This window comes from Oncorhynchus mykiss, chromosome 15, assembly GCF_013265735.2.
Source record: "Oncorhynchus mykiss isolate Arlee chromosome 15, USDA_OmykA_1.1, whole genome shotgun sequence".
NCBI lineage: Eukaryota > Metazoa > Chordata > Actinopteri > Salmoniformes > Salmonidae > Oncorhynchus > Oncorhynchus mykiss.
Window position 1 is genome coordinate 77,572,634 of NC_048579.1, and position 11,181 is coordinate 77,583,814.

Consider the following 11,181-nt stretch of genomic DNA (forward strand, 5'->3'; position numbering starts at 1 on the left):
CAGTGCAGCAGTGAACCACCTTCCCATTCAGCTCCTCTCATCATTGCCTTGAGTAATAAACACCCTCTTGTGATGTCCTGGTAGGAAATGACAATGAGTTATGCTGCCTCTTTCAGGAGAGCAATAAACACAGGCCATTCTAAGTTCATAACTAACCTATCGGTAAAGCCAACTTCGCTACAGTTACTACAGTTTCCAGAGAGCCAGCAACAGGTTTAACTGTTTGCAGTAATGCAAAGTACAAACAAATTGCTTAGTACACTAGTTAGACTGCTTGACAGCAACTGTGATCGTATAGGATTGAATTTGATACCGTAGTAATGTGTGATTATGTGGCAGCACAATCGTATTGATTCATAGAAGAGGATAAGTTTAGCAACAGCACTGTAAAGGCCTACTACAAACACCTAGAAACCTTATCACGTCCGGCATTGCAAAACCACATATTGTGCAACCTACTGCTATGAGAAGCCCTGAGCTTACTGACAGATCTAGTCTGTGTTGTCCATCTCAATGCGATTTTAGGTGTGGAGTAAACGTGACCTTTCTCTACTCTGCATAAATGCTATGTCATAGTAGTTCAATCCTAGTTCAGTTCAGTCAACTGTCCTGCAGGGCCACGTTTGGGGCAACTAGTGAAGCTTTCTGACCACTGGACAGGAAGTTAAACCTGGCTGGTTGTTGTTGATTTGGTTACTCTGAGTGGGCTACTTCCTGTTCATTGGGGCAAATTCACCTCTACCACATTCACGTTGAAGAACACTTGTTTCATGTTGGATAGCACCAATGTATAGTTGAGATAAATCTTTTAGCTCGCTTATTTTTACAGCTGTGACAGTTGGCTACTAGGAAAACTAGCTAGCTACAGTAGCTAGCAGGCGTTTGTTAATTTAGTTGGCTAGTTAATCGTTATCAGAATTGCTTGCTAGCTAGCCATCTTGGTAAACACCCTAAATAACCATGTTGAACAGGTTGCAGTGACTTGTTGTGGGTGGACTGCCCTAAACTAGCTAGCTAGCTAGCTGCGACACAGATGAATGGCTGTTGCTGTGAGTTAGTGACAGGCTATCACTAGCAGCTAGGCTAACGTTAGCTAGCTCACCTTTTTCTGTTTTCTACATACAGCACATTTAACCCTTTGTCGTCCGGACAAGAGTGAATCACACATCCAGCTAGCCACGTAATCAACGTACCTGAAGTGTGGTGATGTGTTTGTCGTTGAATTTATTTTCACAATACCGCAACACGAGCGAGGTCTTGCCGACACAACCCTCTCCCAACAAAACCACCTTGAAAGAGTAGGTTTTGTTACCCGCTCCGCCGCCAGCCGCCATGGTGATATAAATACGATTAGGAATATAAGTAGCCCAGTCGAATGTATGTCCCTCTAATCACATGAGATGTGTCAAATCGAAATCAATAAGTCGAGGACACGAATCCTCCTGGCGAATCAGAATAGGAACCAATTTTCACTCGCCCAGCTCTTTGTAGACCAAACTGATTTCCCCCACCCTCAGCTGGCTGGTTCGCTCTGCTCTCCCCTCTCAACCCCCCCTCCTAATGGCGTAGCTTTCTGCGTCATGCTCTGGGATCATATGATCAACTGGACCGCAACAATCGAAAGTGCTGGAGCTGAACAGAGAAGCTCAGTCTATTTTCCCAATGGATCAGCAATCATAATATTATATGTTAGAGTAAAGAATACAGAAATTAGGACATTTTATAAAATATATATTTTTTTAAATATAACAAAAAAAAAGACAGTTTGAAAGACGAAAAGCAAGAAGCCCAGAAGTCAGTATAACTCCTAAAAACAGAATAATGTTGTTACTGTATTATGATTGGCTATCATTATTGTGGTTGGTTGGTTTACCCAGGATCATTATCACTGCAAGACCCTCCCGAGTGAGAATAATTTGTCACACAAAAATCATGAGGAATCTATTTCTCCTCTGAGCCATACGGCAGTGCTATTTTATTTATGCATTTCTGACAAATCTGCTTATGTTCACATCAAAAGATCATAATTCTTGGAAGGCTCCCAGAACAAGATGTGGAAATCCCCCATGCTGAACATACACACAGTGAGCGAAGACTAAGTGATTTCCTTGAATCTTCGTTTCAGAAAGAAGTACGCTTGTTTTGTTCAAACTTGACCTATTTCTGTTTCTACTAGAGACTGAAGGGGTAATTTTCTGAATGTCTACCCTAATCTTAACTAGATAACGATCATACTTCAAAAAAATCCAAGGCACTGTTGTGGAAAAGTTAAAGCCTTTATTTTAGCAGCTATCGCATAGCAAAAAAATGTGAGCGCACGAACGACGAGCGGCTCACCGGCCTTCTTCAGGGTGGCGCGTGAGTCGCAACGCGCTGGTGGGACTTCTGGTCAAATTTGTATTGAAATGATCTCTAGGACATTTTAAACAAAGAGCTTCACTACAGCCTTATCCAACACTAGTTACGGTCACAACAAACCTCTTGAATATCACTTTCAATAGAAACAAACAAAACGTAAGACAGGAATTTTCATACATGCCTGATGACTCAGTGACACAGGTGATCTCTTCCATATCAAATATGTTTATTGAAAGCAACATAAAGCCAATGTACAAACAGAATATAAAGTAGTCTACTTTTTGTTTTATTTTCTTAAACCATGGAAGGCTACCTGTGCAAAGGGCACACATACAGAACACTTGTTTGAGATAACACCCCCACCACTTAAAGCAGTGTACAATGAACAGCATATGTCCTCTAAAGTGCAAATAGCATTATACATTCACAAGAATAACAATAAACCCGAACAGTGCAATTTAGATTAAGAATATACACCCCCCCCCCCTCCCCCCATATAGATGAAGAATATAACCCCCTCCACCATATACACCATATTGATGAAGAATATAACCCCCTCCCCCCATATACACCATATTGATGAAGAATATAACCCCCTCCCCCCCATATTGCATAATGGATCAATAAAGTGTGAGCAGCTTGGTTAGTAAGAACATCTTAAAAAGACGGTATATAATGTCAGGAAAGTGTCAATGATTGATTGATCTGACCATCTTAGCAGAGAGAGGAATACCGTAAAGACATCACACTGTACATAAAAAGGTCATTCATTTATTTGCAGTGTTCTCTTTCGCTTCCCGTCTGGGTCTGGGAGATGACGGTCTGGAATCAAGAATAAACACATTTTAAAAATGGCATTTAGACGACACAGCCTACTCCAGATACAGAACGGGGGTCAACTTCATTTAGTCAAATCCACATACGTCAAATGACAAAAAACAAAACAAATAACATTTGTCTGACAAGAGACATTTTAATTATACTTACATGTCCTTGATAGCTTTCTTCATGAGCTGTCTTGTACATGGGGACATCACACTGTCTGTTGGACTCCTTATTGCAGACCTACGTCGCCACACAAGGCAGTATAGATAGATAGATAGATAGATAGATAGATAGATAGATAGATAGATAGGAGAGATCGTGAAAGTGGAGCAAGAGAATATATCAAGCAATCAGCCAACTAGTGAATGCCAAATTACAGAGGAGGTACTTCTTCATGCAATTAAAGCCTTTAAATCCGGGAAAACTCACGGGTTGGATGGCATACCAGTGGAGGTATACCAAACCTTTTGATATCCAGAGGACCATTATTAGCACGTTTTAACCACTCATATATATATACACACACGGTAGATTATCAGATACTCAACAAGGTCTGATTTCATTATTACTGAAACAGGAGCCATGTGGTAAATCTAAAGGATCCAGTCTATTAAAAAAAATAATTGGAGGCCTCTTACACTTCAGTGTTGTGATGCAAAAATTCAAGCAAAATGCTTTAGCGCATAGAATTAATTAAAAAAGGTGTTGCCTGATTAGGATGAATAATATCTGACAGGATTATTATTATTATTTTTTTACATGGACAAGACAAGTACTGGAAACAATAGAACATTATGAATAATCTGGGAAACCAGGCCTGGTTTTCATAGCCGACTTTGAAAAGGCCTTTAATAAAGTACGACTGGAGTTTATCAAACAAAGTGCCTGGAATATTTCCATTTTTCAGAATCGTTTATAAACTGGGTTAAAGTTATGTATAGTAACCCTAGGTGTAAAATAATAAATAATGGTTACTTCTCAGAAAGTTTTAAACACTGTCAAGAGGAGTAAAACAAGGTTGTCCACTATCGGCATTTCTATTTATTATTGCCATTTAAAATGTTAGTTGAAAAAAATCAGATCCAACATTAATATTAATGGTTTAGAAATCCAGATCACTCGATCTGCCGAATTCTCTCTGCTCAGGTTTTCCGTCATAGGATGTCGGTGAGCGGAGTCGGGAGGGTTGTCAGCGAAAAGGGACACACCTGGGCTCTAGTGCATCCCGGAGATAAACACACCTTTCCCCCATTCATTGAGGAGACTCTCTACATAGAGAAACTATTGGGTTTGGCTGTTTTGTTTTGGCACCTTTTAAAACACATCTATGTACACAACCACACACACCATTGTTACTTCTATATAGTTTAGTTAAATATATTTGTTATTCCTTGATCTCTTATTCCTTGCAAACTTTTGATGGTGTTGGAGTCGTGTTAGGCCAAGCAGTCGTGGGTGAACAGGGAATACAGGAGGGGACTAAGTACACACCCCTGAGGGGCTCCAGTGTTAAGGATCAGCGTGGCAGATATGTTGTTGCCTACTCTTACCACCTGGGGGCAGCCTGTCAGGAAGTCCAGGATCCAGTTGCAGAGGGAGGGGTTTAGTCCCAGAGTCATTTGCTTAGTGATGAGATTTGTGGGCACTAATGTGTTGAACGCTGAGCTGTAGTCGATGAACAGCATTCTCGCATAGGTGTTCCTTTTGTCCAGGTGAGAAAGGGCGGTGTGGAGTGCGATTGAGATTACATCATCTGTGGATCTGTTGGGGCGGTATGCGAATTGGAGTGGGTCTAGGGTGTCTGGGAGGATGCTGTTGATGTAAGCCATGACCAGCCTTTCAAAGCACTTCATGGCTACTGACGTGAGTGCCACGCGCCGGTAATCATTTAGGCAGGTTACCTTCGCTTCCTTGGGCACAGGGACTATTGTGGTTTGCTTGAAACATGAAGGCATTACAGACTCAGTCAGGGAAAGGTGGAAAATGTCAGTGAAGACACTTAACAGTTGGTCCGCACATGCTTTGAGTACAAGTCCTGGTAATCCGTCTGGCACCACGGCTTTGTGAATGTTGACCTGTTTAAAGGTTTTGCTCACATCAGCTACCAAGAGCGTTATCACACAGTCATCCAGAACAGCTGATGCTCTTGTGCATGCTTCAGTGTTTCTTGCCTCGAAGTGAGCATAAAAGGCATTTAGCTCGTCTGGTAGGCTCGCGTCACTGGGCAGCTGGCGTCTGGGGTTCCCTTTGTAGTCCGTAATAGTTTAAGCCCCGCCACATTCCACGGGCATCAGAGCTGGTGTAGTAGGATCCTGTATTGACGCTTTGCTTGTTTGATGGTTCGTCTGAGGGCATAGCGGGATTTCTTATAAATGTCCGGATTTGTCTCCTGCTCCTTGAAAGCGGCAGCTCTAGCCATTAGCTCGATGCGGATGTTGCCTGTAATCCATGGCTTCTGGTTGGGATATGTACGTACAGTCACTGTGGGGACGTCGTTATCGATGCACTTATTGATGAAGCCGATGACTGAGGTGGTGTAATCCTTAATGCCATTGGATGAATCCCGGAACATATTCCAGTCTGTGCTAGCAAAACAGTCCTGTAGCGTAGCATCCACGTCATCTGACCACTTCTGTGTTGAGCGAGTCACTGGTACTTCTGATTCCTGCTTACAAGCTAAAGCTAGGAGGATATAATTATGGTCAGACTTGACAAATTGAGGTTGGTGGAGAGCTTTGTATGCATCTCTGTGTTTGGAGTAAAGGTGGTCTAGGATTTTTTTCCCCCCTGGTTGCACATGTGACATGCTGGTAAAAATTTGGTACAACTGATTTAAGTTAGCCTGCATTAAAGTCCCCGACCACTAGGGGCGCCACTTCTGGCTGAGCCTTTTCTTCTTTGCTTATGGCCTCAGAGTTGGTTGAGAGCGGTCTTAGTGCCAGCTTCACTTTGTGGCGGTGTCCATCTCGTTGGAGGGCAGAAATGATTAAATATTAAAGCATTTACACCGCTCAGTCATACTCAAATCCAAACGGGTTCTCTAGCAAATTACTAAGAATGTCTCACCCAATGTTCAAGAATGGCCTTTTTCCCCATTACAACCTCACTTCCAGGTATTTGAAAACTAAATCATCTCCACAATATGGTTATTTTTAAAACAAGCCATAGAAAATTAGTTGCAATTTCAGTTTAATCCACCAGAAAAGACAGAACAAATAATACAAGAGTGGTTAAACTCAAATATAGTAATTGATAAAAAAAAAAATTAAAAAATTGTTGATAAAAATAAAAATATATAATCTTTGTAAATGATATAATAAATAGGACGGGTGGAGTTGTCACACATGCAGCTAACGCGTGGAAAATGTCTGCTCTACCCACAATTACAACCAACTAATTGCAGCATTACCGCAAAAAAATGGAAGAGGCAAGTGGAAACTGGAAAGAGTAAGGCAAAGGGTGGCTACTTTGAAGAATCTCAAATATATTTTGACTTGTTTTAACTCTTTTCTTGGTTACTACATGATACCATGCGTGTTATTTCATAGTTTTTCTACAATGTAGAAAATAGAAAAATAAAGAAGAACCCTGGAATGAGTAGGTGTCCAAACTTTAGACTGGTGTGTGTGTGTGTGTGTGTGTGTGTGTGTGTGTGTGTGTATGTATATATATATATATATATATATATATGCATGTGTATTTATATTTACAAAAAATATATGGGGGATTGGAAATGATGCAGACAATTACATTGATGGAAGCTACAATCTGCAATACTAAAGCTGATCTACCCCCTTAAAAAATTAAATATATAACATACAACTATTTTACAGGCAGCACACCAATATTCCTCCTTTATATACTTTTATATTAATTTGAGTAAAGCGGAGTCCCTTCTAGCCATGACCCTGACTAGGGGCACTCTCCCGTGGGTTATAGGTAATCTCTCACATGGTAACCGGAACTATTTGCAAAGGTGAGAGCTTATTATACCTCAGTGGGTGAATTGAATCAAAGATAATGAATATACTTGCAAGATGCACGTCTCACCGCTCTAAATGGGAGTTGTTGTCCACAAAGCGGCACGGCGGACTGTCTAGCTCCCGCCTATCCTTTCTTTGGATTGTTGGATTTATTTTTTGGGTTGAACAAATTCAACACTCCATACAAACTCCTTACTTGGTGGGTGGGGAAAAAAACACCACCTGCTGATTTTCTACTGAGTGGGGCCTCTCTTCCTCTCTAAATTGAGTTGAGGAGAGGCAAATCTGTATATAATGGAGGAGATGCTCATGTCAGTATGAGTCATAATTACCTAGCGGTCAAACAGGGAAATGGTTCCAAATGGTTTTCCACCATTAATTTCTCCTCGTAGGGGATTTTAGAAACACTTACAATAAGGGCTGTGTTTCATGTAGGCTTTACCCTGGCTTGACGTCTCGGGACAAGGTGACTTTCCTCAATACATTTGCTTCCAACAAATTAAATGCTAGTTAGCTGCTAATGTGGCTATCATAAAGAACTACAAATGCCATGTTCTGGACGAGACTGCCGAATCGAGGCAAAGGTAAGAATCTCTGGATTAACCATCTAATGTTGACTAAATGTAGTAATTTATAAAAATGGCTACATTTCTTGAAATGTACCTGTTTGCAAAGGTTTCAAGCTAGAGGTAATGTCCAAGACAAATCCCTTATGGGAAAAACGATTGGAACCATTTCCCTGCTTGACCGCTAGGTTTTATGGGTATTATGACACCTCCACTGAGGGGCTCTCAGGCGGGAAGGAAGGCGACAAGCCACTATTGTAATACTGTATAAAAACAACTGTAGGTTTAACATGCATTAATCTAACAATCATTCCTACTTTCATAACTTACTTCTCTTGAATCTTCTTTCTTTTCGCCAGGCTTGGTGTCGGCGGCGGTTGATTGTTGTGAGGAGACACTGACTGTAGTGCTTTTCCAGAGCTCATTTTCTCTGCAGAAAGCCTTCATGACATTAGCGACAGTTTAGTGTTTTTATACATTGTATCCATAACTAATTAGGTAAACATTGTTGTAACTTGCATACAATAACGTACGCTGTAGCGTTGCTGCATGTAACATTGTTACTAATACGAACTGTTAATCGTTGAAATTATGTAATTGATTATACCAAGTAGATTTTCATTGTAGCAGTTAAGAACCCACCTTCTTAAAAAAAAATCTTATTAGCCACAATCGTGTAACAAGTAGGAAAAAGTAGACGAGGCTTGAGATCCAGTTAGTTTAGTAACGATCAGCTGAGGTCGTGTCAAATAGGACATTTCGAAAGTGGTGTTTCAAATACGCTCCTCTCATTGGTAGTTGCCACGGAACAAGCATAACAAACCCCACCCTCTCAGAAAACATTTTTTTGACATATCTCATAATTTATTTTCTCAGAGTACGTTGTGATTTTGGGGGGGGAAATAAACTCCAAGTCGAATACTTTTAATTATTGTAAAACACATTAAAAGCCCTTTTCTGCTTTAACGCCTTGTGAGTGCATTGAGTTCACAAGAATGTTTTGGGCATTTATTTAAATTAATTTACATTCATTACATTTTATGTGCAGGAGGAACAGGCACTTTTTCTATATATTAAACCCACAGCACCAGACTTCAAGTGTACAGAGAATATCAAATGTTTTGCTCAAACTTCGTATATTATATATTGAGAAGGTTTTTAAAGCGATCTTTCAAAAGATACGCGCCCAACGTGGGGCTCGAACCCACGACCCTGAGATTAAGAGTCTCATGCTCTACCGACTGAGCTAGCCGGGCTTGCGTAACATCAGGAAACTCCCCCTTTACAAACCATGAAGCGCGAACCCTGCCCCCTTCCTGCCCTCTCAAGGGCTCGCTCCAAGACTGATGTAATTACACAGCGTGTTCACCACTGCATTCACACAGCTTCTGAGTAGGAGTGCTGATCACGAAACAGGTTCCTTCCTGTCCATGTCATCTTATTCAATGTAAATCTAAACGTACAACTGATCATAGATCAGCACTGTTACTCTAAAAGGTTTTGTGAATACAGACACTGATTCTAGATAAACTGCTGGTGTAATATGTACTCAGGTCATGGTCATAGAAAGGGTAATGGTCATGAAAAGGGTAATCATCACTGGTAATGTTGCCCTCTCAACATTCATATGATGCAATAAGGCAAAAGATCCACCCAGTATTTATTTATTCCAGTATTTATTCCAATGCTAATTGCTTTTCAGCATCAATGAATCACTTACCACAGGATTGCCAGACACTTGATCAAAACAACCATTACAAAGCACATTCATAAAGGAGTTCATCCGGTTATATTATAGGACAGTGTTATGTTTGGGGGGCTGACGCCATGACACTCACCCCTACCCCATCCCTTCTCTAGTGTAGGGTGTAGGCTTCTCTCACCCCTACACCATCCCTTCTCTAGTGTAGGGTGTAGGCTTCTCTCACCCCTTCCCTTCTCTAGTGTAGGGTGTAGGCTTCTCTCACCCCATCCCTTCTCTAGTGTAGGGTGTAGGCTTCTCTCACCCCTACCCCATCCCTTCTCTAGTGTAGGGTGTAGGCTTCTCTCACCCCTACCCCATCCCTTCTCTAGTGTAGGGTGTAGGCTTCTCTCACCCCTTCCCTTCTCTAGTGTAGGGTGTAGGCTTCTCTCACCCCATCCCTTCTCTAGTGTAGGGTGTAGGTTTCTCTCACCCCTACCCCATCCCTTCTCTAGTGTAGGGTGTAGGCTTCTCTCACCCCTACCCCATCCCTTCTCTAGTGTAGGGTGTAGGCTTCTCTCACCTCTACCCCATCCCTTCTCTAGTGTAGGGTGTAGGCTTCTCTCACCCCTACCCCTTCCCTTCTCTAGTGTAGGGTGTAGGCTTCTCTCACCCCTACCCCATCCCTTCTCTAGTGTAGGGTGTAGGCTTCTCTCACCCCTTCCCTTCTCTAGTGTAGGGTGTAGGCTTCTCTCACCCCATGCCTTCTCTAGTGTAGGGTGTAGGCTTCTCTCACCCCTACCCCATCCCTTCTCTAGTGTAGGGTGTAGGTTTCTCTCACCCCTACCCCATCCCTTCTCTAGTGTAGGGTGTAGGCTTCTCTCACCCCTACCCTTCTCTAGTGTAGGGTGTAGGCTTCTCTCATCCCTTCTCTAGTGTAGGGTGTAGGCTTCTCTCCCCCCTACCCCATCCCTTCTCTAGTGTAGGGTGTAGGCTTCTCTCATCCCTTCTCTAGTGTAGGGTGTAGGCTTCTCTCACCCCTACCCCATCCCTTCTCTAGTGTAGGGTGTAGGCTTCTCTCCCCCCTACCCCATCCCTTCTCTAGTGTAGGGTGTAGGCTTCTCTCACCCCTTCCCTTCTCTAGTGTAGGGTGTAGGCTTCTCTCATCCCTTCTCTAGTGTAGGGTGTAGGCTTCTCTCACCCCTACCCCATCCCTTCTCTAGTGTAGGGTGTAGGCTTCTCTCATCCCTTCTCTAGTGTAGGGTGTAGGCTTCTCTCATCCCTTCTCTAGTGTAGGGTGTAGGCTTCTCTCACCCCTACCCCATCCCTTCTCTAGTGTAGGGTGTAGGCTTCTCTCACCCCTACCCCATCCCTTCTCTAGTGTAGGGTGTAGGCTTCTCTCCCCCCTACCCCATCCCTTCTCTAGTGTAGGGTGTAGGCTTCTCTCACCCCTACCCCATCCCTTCTCTAGTGTAGGGTGTAGGCTTCTCTCACCCCTACCCCATCCCTTCTCTAGTGTAGGGTGTAGGCCTATTCAAGAGTATTACAACAAGTTTAGCAAAAATATTCAATCAATCAAACCAACAAGAAATGACTCTCCTATAGTCCATGCACTTAATGCATTTTAGGAAACAACTGAAATCTCGATGATTAAACTAAGATCAACAAATGTATGACCATAAAGGCAAACACAGAGTTGTAAAGGTTAGTTGTAGCATGGCAATCACTTATTTCCTTAGACAGCAAGCTACACCATACTAGGTCAAGT

General features: G+C 42.3%; 1 protein-coding gene, 1 long non-coding RNA gene and 1 other non-coding gene across 3 annotated transcripts in view; all 3 read right to left on the bottom strand.

Moving 5' to 3' along the window:
* LOC110490591 (ras-related protein Rab-21) overlaps nt 1–1,551 on the bottom strand; it is a 52,373-nt gene extending 50,822 nt beyond the window's left edge. Inside the window, exon 1 of the mRNA XM_036945429.1 lies at nt 1,194–1,551. Within this exon, the coding sequence (XP_036801324.1) occupies nt 1,194–1,334 (141 nt within the window). The 5' untranslated portion in view covers nt 1,335–1,551. The remainder of the gene's footprint in view (nt 1–1,193) is intronic.
* A 1,012-nt stretch (nt 1,552–2,563) lies between these two features.
* Nucleotides 2,564–8,518, bottom strand: LOC110516314. The gene is made up of 4 exons (XR_005036246.1): nt 8,375–8,518; nt 8,063–8,173; nt 3,346–3,423; nt 2,564–3,180 (listed from the first exon to the last, which is right to left on the bottom strand). It is a non-coding gene; the product is annotated as an uncharacterized LOC110516314 (long non-coding RNA).
* Nucleotides 8,519–8,915: 397 nt separating this feature from the next.
* On the bottom strand, nt 8,916–8,988 carry trnak-cuu. Its single transcript has one exon. It is a non-coding gene; the product is annotated as a tRNA-Lys (tRNA).
* Nucleotides 8,989–11,181: the final 2,193 nt, after the last annotated feature.